A 16,053-nucleotide genomic window follows, 5' to 3' on the forward strand; every position below is an offset into this window, starting at 1 on the left:
AAGCGCAAATGCTTGCCTTCAGTATAAAGAAATTGGTCCATTACATTAAGATGGAGCCAGCGAGAAATTCAAGTCAACGGGGTTGGAATGTATTGACATTAAGAATACCCATAATCATTGATTTCAGGGGTTATGACCAATTTTCAACAATAATCAATATTAAATATTAATTTTTATCCTTACCTCACATCCCCTGTATCTGATGGAGTTTGTCTCCTCGGGGTCCGGGCTCAAAGGCTGATACTGGGTCACATCCTAAAAGCAAACATATTTAATACAATGGAAACTACACTGTCAGGGACAAGCCCAGAAGCCCATTATTCGACCAAGATCCAGTTTATGGGTACAAGGTCAAACCAACACTTACTAAGAGACATACATGTATAATACCACAGGACACATATCTATCTTCTCATTCTTCTCCTCACCATAGCCCAGCCTTCTTTTACTAGTATTCTCTCTCTGACCTCTTCTCACTCTTCCACTAGCCTTCCCTTCTTTCCCCAGTATCCCCTATCCCCCCTTTCTGCCCTATCTTCTCACTATTCCCCTCAATCTTTATCCAACCTTCTGTCCCCAGTATCCTCTCGCCCTCCCCCCACCTTTTTCTCCCCAGTATTCCCTCGTCTTCCCCCACCCATTTATCCCTAGTATCCCATCTACCCCTCTATGCCCTCTCTTCTCATTCCTCCCCTCGTCCTCCCCCACCAATATCTCCCTACTATCCCCTTTACCCCTCTCTGCCCTATCTTCTCATTCCTCCCCCACCCATTACTCCCTAGTATCCCATCTACCCCTCTCTGCCCTCTCTTCTCATTCCTCACCTCGTCCTCCCCATCCCATTTCTCCCTTGTATCCCATCTACCCCTCTCTGCCCTATCTTCTCATTCCTCCCCTTGACCTCCTCCTACACTTCTCCCTAGTATCCCCTTTTTCTCTCTCTGCCCTATGTTCTCATTCTTCCCCTGGCCCCCTTTCACACCCTAGTACCCCTTCTCTCTGCCCTTTCTTCTCATTCTTTCCCTCACCCTCTCCCTTCTCTCTTAGTATCTCCTCTCCCCATCTTCTGACTAATCCCCTCGCCCTTCACCTTCTCACCCCATTATCCTCTTTCCCCCTCTCTGCCATATCTTCTCACTTTTCCTCTAGCCCTCCCCCTTCTCTCCGTAGTATCCCTTCTTCCCCTCTCTGCCATATCTTCTCACTCTTCCCCTCGCCCTCCCCCTTCTCTCCCTAGTATCCAATCTCCCCTTCTCTCCTCCATTCTCCGTTTCTGTTTCCTCCTGTTTCGCTCTCTCTCTCTCTTTTCATATCATTTTTTAATATTAACATAAACCTTGAAAAACTACCAATCAGCTACATACCCTTGCAAACTGGATGTTGAAGCGTAGGAAATCTATCATCTCGGCTGCGGCATCGATCTCAGCCTGCCAGATGTTTTTACCCTACACAAAAAGGGATAGAAACATCACACCAGTGCAAAAAAGACAAGGTCCAACAACAATTAACAATTATATTCAAATTACATTATCTTTTGATAAGGTTGAGGGGAGCTTGCTTGCATAAGAGTTGACAATGTAAGCGAAGTATGCTTCGAAAGTTGTACTTTTAACAAACAAGCAGAGACTGAACGGCAGACGGCTGATGGCCCAATATGCCAGACGGAACAATGAATAGTGAAAATACATCAGGGCTTTTTCTGCCCATTTTGGGAAAAAGACCCTAGACATTTTGGGAAATTTTGTGTCGAGAAAATGCCGAAATTGGGAAATTTTACAGTTAAAAGAAAAAGCTGTCTAGTTAGGAAATGATTTAATATTAGTTTATTTTCCCTTTAAAAGACCCACAATGGCTGAAATATCAATCCTTGGGGTGTAAATATCTATTGCAATAAATCATGACAGATAATATTTCATGTTTCAGAACTCTGAATTTGATAAAAACTAATGATTTCTGAGTTCAATTACCAAAATACTTCACACCACATTATCGATTAGGATGTTGAAAATGAATAAGTACAGGTCAAAAAAAAATCTTAATTTTTTTTTTATTTTTTATTTTTTTTGATTGGGATTTTTTTCTAAAGATTGGGAAATATATCTTATATTTTGCTTTGGGAATGGGTCCGATAGTCGGACCCGTGGGTACTATAGAAAAAGCCCTGTACATGTACTAATATGCCTACATTCTATTAAAACTATCATAAAGTATTTTTTTTACCTGTGCCTATCTATGCTAGCATCCTATACACAGTATAATACGATTTGCGTCTTCAAATTGTCACAAGTTATTTTAAAATTCCCTCATTCACAACAAAGTTACAGCACGACCAGCTACACTAGAAATGCATATTTGCAGCATTCCATAATGATTAACCCCTAAATGTGACCTTGACAGACCAGGTAGGGTTGCGAGACTTATAATCCAAACGCCTTCTTTGTATGCCTTACATATATACTAGGTGTTTTCCAAATTGCATGAAAAAACAGAGTGGGCAATTTTAATATGCCAACATACATGGGCTTTTATAAAAACTAACCCAATATCACTTATTAAACTTTACACTACACCTCTTGTAAAGCTTATTACCTGTCCAATCATAGTGGTAGCCAGTAGATCATATCTATATTTGTTCTTCATTAGTTCTGATGCCCGATAGAACACCTCGGCCCTCTTCTCTAGTGGCTGCCTCTCCCAGTCCTTGCGGGCCTTAAGGCTGTTATCTATCGCCTTCTGTATCACATCCTGGGGAAAAATGGAAAATAGAGTACAATACAATTAGTCTTTGCTGACCCTGAGACTGTAATTTATGGCCTAACAGTCATTGAAATTAGACTTTTGGATGAACAAGCCTGAATTCTTATACTTTTGCTAGGCATCAAATTTTTGAACAAGCCCTGCTATATAAAATTCAGAATTTGAACAAGCCCGAAACATATATTACCAGTGCAGGGCTTAAGTTGGCTTGTGTTAATTTCGACCACTGGCCTTAAATGCTTGTGGGTCATGTTTATTTTGGTATACTGTGAAATCATACATTTTCGTGGGACATTAATTTTCATGGATTTCGTGGGTTGGCTTATCCACGAATTCAAGATCCCAACAAAAATTCAACCTTATATTCTGAAATCATACTGTCAATGTAAAAGGGTATACACGTATTCATTCAAAAGTTTGTTGACTAAAAGGTTAAAAACAAGTTGAACATTATATGTATCATGTAAGTATGTTTCTCTTTTTTGCCAAAACTTTGCTATTTTTTTCCCATCACTGGGCATCGCTCCCATCCCCATGAAAGTGGAATAACACTGGTACATATTAAGTACAGGTTGGTCAACTCTGTTACCCTACAATGGCTATATAGCACAAAAAAGCAGTCAGGCGTCGAACGACAAAAGTTTTATAAGACTCTAATAACAATTAATGATGTACATTTCAATACATCAGTATGTGGTAACCCAGTTGATATTATGGTTTCCAATGTAAGACCATACACACACCATACAGTAGTGACAATAACAAAACAGGATGGCCCAGATGGCCTATATCGCTCACCTAATTGGACAAAGGGTCTTAAAATATTGATTGGACAACATACTGGAGGTGACGCTGCAGGTGAAAATATAATACATCCTCTATTTTAGACAGGTATATAAAAACATGAAGAAATATCAGTTTGTTTAAAATGTTTCAAAGGGCCATAACTCATTGCTACTGTGAATAAGTTCATGAAGACTGAAGTTGATATCTTCAAAAAAAAGAAGTAAAAAAACATATTTGTGTAAATTTTGAAATCAGAACAGCTGTTTGTGAGAAGATTTTCAAAGTTCTTCTTTTCTCTTTGGTTGCAATGGCAAAAAGAGTTCTGCATGGAACCACTTTTATTTAAGAAATCTTGGAACAATCCACCCAAAGAACATTCCTGCGAAGTTTGGTTTAAATTGTCCCAGTGGTTAAGGAGGAAGTTTTTTGAAGGAAAATGTTGACATCGGACGGACAATCACCCTATATCACACTTTGTGCTCAGGTGAGCTAAAAAGCCCAAGTCTTAGAGAGCGGGCCAAGGGAATCATTTGGTTGATTTTTGACAAATCAAGGGATTTAACTCAGTCTCAACATTGCTCAAGACAAAAAACATAATGACCAATTTGGTAAAGATTGGATTAAGATTGCTTGTTTGGTAAAAAGGTTTATTAAGAACACTTAAGTCAGGGATCTAATATGCAAAATATGTCACCGGAGAAAATACCAAATAGAAAATATTTTTTGGGGAGAATCTAATACTTTATTTTTTTGAAGCCCAAGAATATAAGATATCATAATGAAATAATACCACTGAATAGAGAATAGTACATTGAGGCTGACAGTGTATGAACAGCCCAGATAAGAATACAATGATACATACATGTAGGTAATAAATTAAATGTAAACAACCAAAAGACAGGACTTCTTAAGCGGATATTATTAAGCTCAGTGGTGGTATTCAATATTCAACATATGAATAAGTAAATCTTATGGTCATACATCATTGACTTCATTCACTGTATTGGTCAGCTATTAAAAACCATTTATCTGATTAGCAACATTATTCTTAGGTCCAATTAAGACTGATTTTGAATACCAGCCCTGGCCAGTTACATGTGTATCTGTTCATATTTACGAATGATTGAGGGAAAAGCAAAAAAAATAGAAAAACTTAGCAATTACCTTTGAGGCATATGTAAACTTGGCTATTCTCTTCTCGTGGTCAAAGGGCTGAAAAAAAAAACAAGCAAAAAAATCAAATAATTATCACAAAATGTTATTAAAACTCATGATCTATCTGACAGCCAGTGCACATGAAAATTATGGTTCATTAAAAGCAAAAAAGCAGATTATATATGCACATCACCTTAAAAATTTCCCTTTTGTGTATAGATATATTTATCTGTTGAGCCTTCAATATTATGAATAATATAATAAACAGGCAAAGAAAAAAAATCCATTATACATCAACTAGTGCCGAAGTGAGACAAAACCAGGTTTTAATATGAGCAATCATAAATTATAGCCAATTATTTTCTTGTACGAGTTATGAAAAACAAGAGGCACATCAGTGCCTGTGCTCCACTGGCCAAAAGGTTCAAGCAAAGACCACCTAACGAACATTTTCGTCAAGTTTCATAGAAATACAATCATCAATTTTTGAGAAGTTATTTAAAAAAATTTTTTACTTTAATAGCTCTGGCTGCCATGTTGTGCAGTGGACCGAAATGATTTGGGCAATTTGAGTAAAGGAGCACCAAACAAACATTTCTGTCAAGTTTTATCGAAAAAAGGTCATCGGTTTCGACGACAAGTCGTATAAAGTTTTTTTTATTTTTTAGCTCTGGCAGCCATGGTGTGCAGTGGACTGGAACCATTTAACAAATTTTGGTTAATGACCACCCAAGGAACATTTCTGTCAAGTTTCATCAAAATCTGATCATCGGTTAACATTTAATCTGAATAGATTATGAAGCAAATATCTAACCTGAACAAGAACTGATGAGATAGAATCGACTTGGTGTTTCACTTACACTTTTCGGTCATTTCAGTTACTAAAAATAGCTGTTTCATAAACTTTCAGAATGTCACTTAAACGAAAATTAATGTTCAGTCTATATATACTTTCCTATGTATAAATGTAAGGTTTTTTAAATTGATCTTTTTGTGAGAACTTCATGCTTATATGTTTACTCATAAATTATTATTGTTTAAAAATTATTTAAAGATGCTATACGTGAAAAATTAAGACATTATTTTTTTTTCTATTAAAGGGAGGTAATTCAGTAGTAAAATGTAATCAAAGCTATTAAAGCATGGCATTTCTTTTCTAACCATGTTGATATTATTACAGTCTATTCAAGCAAGATGCCTTTTGTTTTTACATAGTACCCATAGGTTCTGAAAAACAAGGAGCACTATTCCCAACAGAAGGATGTCACTCCCTATCACTGCATGAGCATCATAATAAAGAAATGTTTACTCAAACTGCAAGCTGCTCAATTGAAATAGGTATTTACCTCAAGCATACAGTTTTATAATGTGGCAAAATAGTCGGACTACTAGATTGTCATTCGGACTAGTAAAATATGCCATTATGCTAGTCCAACTGGCTAGTAGGTTAAAATGTTTTTCGTGAAGACTGCGGACGAGAAGTCCTTAAAGGTTTTTCTATTTTTAACTCTCGCAGCCATGTTGTGCAGCGGACCGGAACCATTTGGGCAATTTTGGTTTAAAGGGCATCCCGATGAACATTTATGTAAAATTTCATCAAAATCTGATATTCTGAGAAGATGTAGTTTAACGTTTTTTTCTATTCTTAGCTCTGGTGCCCATGTTGTGCAGCAGACCAGAACTGTTTGGGCTATTTTGGTTAAGGACTACCCAAGTTACATTTCTGTCAAGTTTCATTGCAATACGATCATCGGTTTCTGAGGAGAAGTCGTTTAAAGGTTTTTCTATTTTTACCTCTGGGGGCCATCTTGTGCAGTGGACCGAAACCATTGAAGCAAATTTGATAAAGGACCATCCAAGGAACATTTCTGTTAAGTTTCATCAAAATCTGATCATCGGTTTCTGAGAAGATGTTCTTTAAAGGTTTTTCTATTTTTTTGCCCTGGCAGCCATGTTGTGCAGCGGACCGGAACCATTTGAGCAATTTTGGTTAAGGACCACCCAAGGAACAATTCTGTCAAGTTTCATCAAAATCTGCCTATCCGTTTCAGAGGAGATGTCGTTTAAAGATTTTGCTATTTTTAGCTGTGGCGGCCATATTGTGCAATGGACCAGAACCATTTGAGCAATTTTAATAAAGGACCACCCAAGGAACATTACTGTCAAGTTTCATCAAAATCTGCCTATCCGTTTCAGAGGAGATGTCGTTTAAAGATTTTGCTATTTTTAGCTGTGGCGGCCATATTGTGCAATGGACCGGAACCATTTGAGCAATTTTGGTAAAGGACCACCAAAGGAACATTCCTGTGAAGTTTTGTCAAAATCCGCTTATCAGTTTCAGAGGAGATGTCGTTTAAAGTAAAAGTTTACGCACGCACGACGGACAATCTGTGACGACATAAGCTCCATGGCCTTCGGCCAGTGGAGCTAACAAGCAGCCTTTATTTTTACTTCTATCAAAAAGAGACGTTACTGAAAATTACTCCATTCAAGTATCTTGTAATATCTGTTTGTTTCCATCACTTCTATTTATTGGACAGAAACCATTTTCCTGTTTTTAATCACAGTGACCTTGACCTTGATCCCACCCCCTCAAAAGCAAACCCAAGCTAACTCTTCACATAAGCTACCAAAACACCAACCTGCATAAAAAGGCTGCATTATTACCCATAAATGCTAGCGTTATTGGGCGGAAACCATTGATGTTTAACACCTGCCCAAAGATACGGCCCACCCCACATCCCCATTCTTATAACCTGGTTTCAATGAAAACCTGTTTAAAAACTGTACCAGATGCTCAGACGTAAAACAAATTGTCATTTTAACTCAAATTTTTGAAAAAATAAATAAATGTTTTGAGCTTGTGAATATGGCAAAATTTCTGTCCCTTTCAGTCTAAAAATGTACTGCACAATGCATGTCAATGTTGAATGCAAATTTTCTCAAATAATGCATCAAATTTAGAATTTTTAAAAATCCTAAGGTACGATGCAATGGCTTCCAGAAGTCTGTAATAACCACTTACACAAACTTGATATCTTGGTTGACCTGATCTTATTTCTTCATCCCCTATCATGATGGGAACGTCCTTGACAAGACCCTCGTACCCTGCCACAGTTTTATCCAGTTGTTCCCGCTCCTCCGTTCCTGGAGCATAGCTGGGCATGGGCTCATTGACCGCTGTGAAATTCTCGAAATCAAGCTCTGCCTCTGTGCTGGAGCATCGGATGGTCTGGCTACCAAGTCTAAAATCAAAATTTATATTATTGACTTTAGGGATTAAATGATAATCAGGTATTGTCAAAAAATGATCTTTTGCCTCTAAAGTTGCAGGGTTCTCTATAACTCTGGGCTGAACTGTCCTAGAAATTAAAGAAATGTTACCGACAAGATATCTTCTGTTTTGATGACAATATTTTTTAAATGGTTTGAGAAATGTAGGACCAAGAATTCCCTATTAATCTATTGGACAAGCTTTTTGTGTTTCAAGTCACCATGACCTTGACCAGGCCATGACAAACCTCCTTACCAAGCTTTGGACAACAGAACCAAGCATACTCTAATTATCTCAAGACAAACTTCCCTACCATGTTTGTTTGTGGACCATAGAACCAAGCATGCTCTAATTATCTCAAACAAACTTCCCTACCATGTTTGTTTGTGGACCATAGGACCAAGTTTGCTCTAATTATATCATGACAAACCTCCCTTAGTACCATGTTTGTGTGTGGACCATAGAGCCAAGCATATTCTAGTTATCTCATGACAAACCTCCCTTCCATGATTGTTTGTGGACCGTAGAACCAAGCATACTCTAGTTATCTCATGACAAACCTCCCTACCATGTTTGTTTGTACCATGTTTGTTTGTGGACCGAAGGACCAAGCATACTCTAGTTATCTCATGGCAAACCTCCCTACCTAATTGTTTGTGGACAGTAGGACCAAGCATATTCTAGTTATCTCATGGCAAACCTCCCTACCATGTTTGTCTGTGGACTGTAGGACCAAGCATATTCTAGATATCTCATGGCAAACCTCCCTACCATGTTTGTTTGTGGACTGCAGGACCAAGCATACTCTAGTTCTCAATCAGACAAGGTTTCTGTGTAAAAGGTCACCCACACCATGACCTTTGACCTACTGACCTAAAAAAGGGGTCATCTGCATGTTATGTAACGTTCCTGCCATGCTTGAGGACTGTAGGACCAAGCATACTCTACTTATCACTTGGCCAAGCTTTTTATGTTCAAGGTCACCATGACCATAACTTTTGACCTAAGACTCCAAAATCATCTGCTGGTCATGACCAACCTCACTACCAAGTTTGAGGACTTTGGCATTTACTACAGTAAATTACTGATTATAAGACGCAGACAAAAACATCTGTGAAAAACTTGAGGAAACAAGAGCTGTCACAGTATGTCACGAATGCCCCCAAATGTGACATTGACCTATGAACAAGATCAATACATGAAAAGTTAAAGATCAAACAAATACATATGGCAAGTTATTTTAAATTGCCTCTGAACAAAAAAAAATACCACCCATACCTGACAACCTTCATTCTTTTGTTCTACATTCAGCATTCCATTGTGAATAAACACTAAGTGTATTTTTCACCTTAAAGGTAGAGACATGGGTCTTGCACGTGACACGTCGTCTTGGTATGTCGAACACATGTGGCAAGTTATTTTAAAATCTGTCCATACAAGAAAAAATTACAGCCCGGACACAACAACCTATACTCTGTGTCCTTTTATGCAGCACTACATAAACACCTTAGTGTGACCTTGACCTTAGAGGTAGGGACACGGTTCTTGCACGCCACTACGTCTTGGTATGTCGAACACATGTGGCAGGTTATTTTATAATCTGTCCATACAAGGGAAAGGTACAGCCCGGACAAGAGTTATTGAGCCAGACACACGGACGGACGGACGGACGGTGCGATTTTAATATGCCCATCTTCAGGGGCATAAAAGTTAAAATAATTAACGTTTTACGATTCACCGTATCCAGATCTTCAACTTGCCGTTTTAACCAGTATAAACTCAATCGAGCTGCGAGTGACCTCTCTTCTACATAAATAAAAAAAGTTAGTTTTTTCACCCTTTTTTTCTCTCAAGAGCCAATTTCGGCCTGATGTCAATCTCAAAAAATTGTCAAAAGCTTCATACTGTTTGTAAGACCGGGGCAAATTTTTACCTGAGGGAAAAAAGTGGGTCTTATATTATGTAACCAGTCATTTAGGGTAAGTCAATGGCAATTTCTCTTGTTTGACATGGTAAAATGTCGCACTGACATAAATTGCAGTTGCACAATTTTCCATGCTGTCCAACATATCTACGATTTCATGTATAAACATTCAATACTGTTGAAGCTACATGCATCACAAGATTTTGTGACGGGTGGGGACAATTGAGATAACAAGATAGACATCAGATAAATCTTTTTGGTTGCATAATTACCTTTTTTATGACAGATTTGCAAAACAGTTTGTAAATGAGTAGCCAATACTTCCAAAGACAAGACAAAAAATCAAGGCCGCTGTTGACCGACCCTGAAGTATTAAATTTGAAATGAAGCAAAGAAACTTGCAAATTTAACAAGTATCATATTAACATGAGGGTATGCAATTACAAACCAGTAAGCAGGGCTTCTAAAAACCAGCAATTTGCCGGTCTGAACCTATTTTGACCAAGCTAGACCGATTTCAGTTTCAAAAAGTGTAAAAAAAAATTGGTCCGAAATTTTCTCTTTTTTTTATAACTTCGGTCCAAAACGACTAAGTCAGTAAAAGTTGTAGAAATTGTAACACACAAACATTTATGGGTCATTCACACATTCAAAACTACCCCCTATAGGTCATAAATGTGTCTTAGGCCAGAGTTTTTATATCTTTAGATTTACGTGAGCGCCGTACCTAAATATTGCAAAACCCAAATAAAAATAAAATTCATTTTCGTAGTTTTATTTTTATTTTTTCCGACGAACGTTGCTCCAATGTTAAGAAAAAATAAAATTAGTGTTCTATAACCCATATCTCAAAACCAACTGGTGTACCAATTGTCATTCATTATCGGTCTTTTTACTGCACAAACCACTTAAACCAGTCGGAAATACGCGGGGAAACAGAACAGGTACCGGTTACCATAACAACGTCCTGTCAAAAGTGAAAGTACTTTTTGTCATACCCCTTATTTCTCACAATTTCTGCAGCTATATAGAAATGTTTTACTACAAAAACATTCCGATGTTCATGTTTCATTATTTAAATCAAACCGTGGTGAACTTAGAGTGTGTTTATTGTGATTTTTTTTTGTAGATTCAGTATGTTGTTCGCGTTTCGTGGAATGATTGCGAAACTTCCGGTCAAAATAAGGAGACAGAAATTTGTGGGTTGTATTGTCTATTAAAAGTCTTTGGCGCACGTCGTATATTAACAAGGATGAATTGGATTACAGCACAAATGTATAGCTTCTGACAAACACAAACTGCAAAATGATAGCGTGTTCATCATAGTCAAAATGGATATTTTTTTCTGAATTTGACTCTGGGGAGCATTGAACATACTGCTTCACGATCACATATTTGAAGAGAAAAACACATGGTATCGTGATATTCGTAGTTGTTAATTAGTTTAATAATGATTTAGAATTTAAATCGTTATAGAATACTGAAAATGATGTAATAATAACATAGTGTGTGTGTTTCCGATAAAACAGAAAAAATCTGAACATAAGATATCTGGCAGTCAGTGCAAGAAGTCAAACTTATCCGTTGCTTATAAACTGCCAACGGGCATAGCTGGAATTAGAAGGATATTTTTCAGGACTGATAAAAGGATCTTTTAATTATGCTTTTGAAACTTTATGGTGATCTATCACCCTTTTTTCAGCCTATGAAATAGCTGACACAAGTAAGGTGTGTTTTGTCTTCATAATATAAGAAGATTTAAAAAATAAAAAAAATCGGAGAAAAATCCGTTTTATTTTTATTTATTTCTCCTTTGGGACATTTTATGCATTTTATTTTTATTTTCATTTCCTCCTCCTTACCCAACTTTTTGAAAAATCTCCCGTAAATCTAAAGATAAAAAACTCTGGCCTTAGTTACCATGAGACCGATGCGACCAGCTGCATTTTCCGCTAAGCTGATCACTCTATAGCCTATCTGTTAAATTAGCAGACGCTTGCAATCGGTCCAATCACGTGCTTCGGTATTGGCAGAAGACACAATTAAACAAACTATGTGTTAATTATGTGCTTGCAGCTATCCTGATCAAGTGTTAAAATCGGTCCATATTTTCACATGGCAATATGCTATATTGTCGTCGATCATTTCATCATATATCCGTTTGTTGATTACCAAACGGTTAAATTTAAATTGTAATAAAGAAACATTGCTGGTTAAAAACAGTTTTTAAGATAAATGCATTTGTCATTGTTAATCCATGAAAACATTAAAAATCAGAATTAATTAACCTAGTCATATATAGGATATCAACAGTTGGGGGGGGGGGGGGATTGTTAATCCGTGAAAACATTAAAAATCAGAATTAATTAACCTAGTCATATATAGGATATCAACAGTTGGGGGGGGGGACCGATTGAGGTTCCAAAATTTTAGAAGCCCTGCCAGTAAGTACATGTTAAGCCAGTACTTACTTAAAACCTGCCCTTTTTAGCAATTATATTACATCATTTTAGTGGTTTAAGAAAACATAATGGTATACTAGCCTCTCTGGTTGTTATCTTAAATACTTTGTGAAAGTCTGTACTTTACTACTGATTATAAATCCAATTTACATAGATTTAGTTTAGGATGGACAGTGGTAGGCAAATAATTTTCTGTATTGAATGGGCTTTCCTTTAGTCCTAAATTAAATACAAATGTATCCATAATTCCCAAATGAAAACACCAGTATTATACATTATAATTAAGCTTTAAAATGAGTGCCCTAGTGAAGTTCTGTTGCAATTGGACTAGTAGATTTAGAGGAGATGTCCAGATAAAGTTGTGTTTTGTTTTTTTAATAAATCTATTGTCCATTATTTTTGCAAAATCAACAAGAGCCACAACTCCTTCAGTTATTGTTCAGGCAAAAAAATGCATAACAAGTCCTTATGCTAATGCACCTGTGAAGTCAATACATTTGAACCATTAGTTATAAAGAAGGAGATTTAGTGCAAACATTTTGTTCTTCAACAGAACGCTATTTAGTCTTTGAAATTAATATGCTTTAATTTGAATAATGTTCAAACTTTCTAAATACCTGTCTGATCTTCAAAATGATACCAATAACAGGGCAAGAAACCTTCAACAAATGTTTATATATTTGTGCTAAAATATTGTCTTTAATCAGTTTAACCCTTAGGCTGCTGATGGCGATTTTAAAGGCTTTGCAAACAGCTTGGAACCAGACCAGACACCGAGTAACTCGGCGCCTGGTCAGGTTCCAAGCTGTTTGCCACTCAGTCAATATATCCCCGAAGTTTTAAGTAAATTGAAAGAAATTAAGAATAAACCAGACAACATTTTTGAGCAGACGACAATTTACCCAGCATGCAAAGGGTTAATGTCCATGCTTTTGATTAGCATTAAACATGTTATTCAACAAAAGGCTTGTCAAAGGTTAAGTTATCATTATGTTTATGTATGAGCCCTTTTGGGCGTGTTGTTATGTTGACAATTTTCTAATTTATACTTGACAGTACCGCGTAGGTTTAATCCCCCACTAAAACCAGATTTTTTCATAGTTTTAATATGTAATATGTGCATGTATTTTTTCTTCAATTTTGGTATCAAAGAGTTAAAGAGTTTTCAGATGCATTACTTAATCAGATGCATTGCTGTTTAAATAAACTCTGATAAAATTTGCATTTTTTTTATTTAGTTATTTCTTTTTATTCCCTGTGATATTTACCTATCTCCCGCTGGGAAACAAGGGATGGATTGAAATACCAGGGGATTTTTCCCCCCAACGGGCTTTATGGCATGTATAATTACTACTCCTCAGTAAATCACAGACAGTCATGATTTTTTTCTGTTTTAAAACAAATATCGAGTGCATGTTGATAGTGTTGAAAAACATTCAGGTATGTGAGATGCATCATTTGTTCATCATCATTGTTGTGTATTTGTAATGCCCCAGTCAATTGTAACTACAGCCCCCCCCCCCCTCCAGGTCCGGAGGTATACCGGAGATAGCCAGGGAAATGGGCCGTGCTTTTACCTTCAGGTGGCCCCGAAGTGCCGGGTGAATGTGGAGGTTTTGTCTTTACTTTAAATATAGCGGGGAATGCGGCTTACCTAGGGTCACTGGGGTGCGGGGGCATTTGGTGGGGATTTTACCATCTGTTCATCCCCCCAAGGTAGTCCAAATAATTGTACGTTGGCGGATTTTTTTTAGATTTTTGATATGGCAAATCCTTCACGTACAAATTGTTTAGTATCAAAAGTGGGTAGTTGTTCCGATCAGGATTCCGGGTTAAAGCATATAGAGTCTATAAAATATCATAAAAACAAGAAATATTACCAGATAATGTTATTTTATATTAGTTCCGTACACAAAAAAATAAATATCCAACTTAAAATTATAAGTTTGACGGCTTTTTTTCAATTCATTCTGTCAAAACATAACGATATATACATGAAGGGCACCTGCAAGGCTTCAGGGCACAGTTTTAAATCGCTCGGAACATTTCGGCCATGGCCGAGTTGTTACGATTGTACAACGAGGTCTATCTCGAAGCTTTGTCGGAGGAGGCCGAGTTATTACGATTGTATCGTGTTGTTCCCCTTCGCATAATTGTTTTTGTGTCAGTCAACTTTCGTTTTATTGGAAAGGTAAACAACTTGTTTTAATGCATTAAATGCTTGTTTAGTGCAAAATAACATTTCACTTACATGGTAAAATATGAATATATAACTCTTTATGATCAATTTCAACCATAAAATACTTCACTTAAAACAATTTCAATATTTTTAAAACACCCCCGTTTTTTGCACATTCCCGTTTAGACGTTAGGGATTGGAAGAATCCCGTATAACACGTCTATTATTTTAGACTACCCCCCAAGGCGGGGATTTTAGCCGGGGATGGCTGGACCGAAAGTCAAAGTCCCCGCTATTCCCCAGACCTGGGGGGGCCGTGGTTACAAATGACTGGTGCATAACAACAAACATATGTCATGTTATAATTTTTAACAGTCAAATGTTGTGCTGCGAGGCTTACGAATGCCATTACGAACGGCATTCGAAAGCTTTAAATTAATTATTAATTGTTTGATATATAAAAATACTTAACACATAAACAACTTAACACATAAACAAAGACAAAATTACTGCCTCATAAGAACTTTTGGTAACCTACTTGTACCTATTTCGTAACTATAGAAAACAGAGATATCTAATATATTAAAACAAAATATGTTTCTTGAACAACTTTTAAAAAGACTTTTCTGATAAATAATATCGTACCTTAACTGAACAGGCCATTATATTGAATTTAATTCAAAAAGTGTGCGAGATCTAAACAAAGTCATGACATTGACACCAGAATATACATGTACAGTACATGTATACATGTAAATTTATAATGATGCAGAGCCCATTTTGGGGCTGCTTATAACGTCATGGTACACATTACAGCAACGTATCATGATCCCTAAAAAATATTTACACATTAAGCTCGAAAATGCCTCTGTGCATCATATATTCTGGTGTCCGTTTGTTATGACACTTCTATATTTTGGGTATAACTGGCCCGTACTGGAAATGTCAGCCCACATGATTAGAATTTCGTTCAGTTTAATAAAAACAATCAATGAAACATGCAATCAAAACTATATTAAAAATGAAATAAAGTATTCTAAAACAACTTACAGCTTTCGGGTGACATTTCTTAAATTACGAACAAGAAGCATGTTGAATGCTGTTTATCTGAAATTCCTGTCCTAGGTACTGAGAGGTCAAGGTCACTAGAACTCGCGTGTGTTGTAACAAAAAAGTAGTGCAAAATTTCTACTTTGATGTTGAGATGTAAATTGAACAAATAAAGAAAAAAATATAACAGAAATACATTTTTATTCAATATCAATACTAGTTAACAACTAAAATAACAATAATAAATTGTGCATCAGCTGCGGAAGGTTAAAATAAAGAAGGTGTGTGTAAAAAATAGTTTGGCTACAGAACACTAATAATTTGAAGGGCGTACAAACATAGATCAAGCAGTTATCTCCCTTTAATTGTTTGGGCGGTTTACTGTCATTTTGTATCCTTTTATTTTTAGATTTTTCGTAACCTTTCGATAGTCATTTCGAAGCCGTCCTGAAGTAATTTGGTTATC

The 16,053-nt window shown here is 36.6% G+C and overlaps 1 protein-coding gene across 3 annotated transcripts in view; it reads right to left on the reverse strand.

Moving 5' to 3' along the window:
• LOC128246880 (delta-1-pyrroline-5-carboxylate dehydrogenase, mitochondrial-like) overlaps window positions 1-15,742 on the reverse strand; it is a 32,879-nt gene extending 17,137 nt beyond the window's left edge. For all 3 annotated transcript variants that reach the window (XM_052965406.1, XM_052965408.1, XM_052965405.1), the window contains exons 1-6: window positions 15,588-15,742; window positions 7,724-7,943; window positions 4,708-4,755; window positions 2,590-2,745; window positions 1,365-1,445; window positions 184-255 (exon numbers count right to left, since the gene is read on the reverse strand). In XM_052965406.1, coding sequence (XP_052821366.1) covers window positions 184-255; window positions 1,365-1,445; window positions 2,590-2,745; window positions 4,708-4,755; window positions 7,724-7,943; window positions 15,588-15,628 — 618 coding nt within the window. In that variant the 5' untranslated portion in view covers window positions 15,629-15,742. The remainder of the gene's footprint in view (window positions 1-183; window positions 256-1,364; window positions 1,446-2,589; window positions 2,746-4,707; window positions 4,756-7,723; window positions 7,944-15,587) is intronic.
• Between the last annotated feature and the right edge of the window lie 311 nt (window positions 15,743-16,053).

The sequence above is a fragment of the Mya arenaria genome, chromosome 9 (genome assembly GCF_026914265.1).
Source record: "Mya arenaria isolate MELC-2E11 chromosome 9, ASM2691426v1".
NCBI classification, from domain to species: domain Eukaryota; kingdom Metazoa; phylum Mollusca; class Bivalvia; order Myida; family Myidae; genus Mya; species Mya arenaria.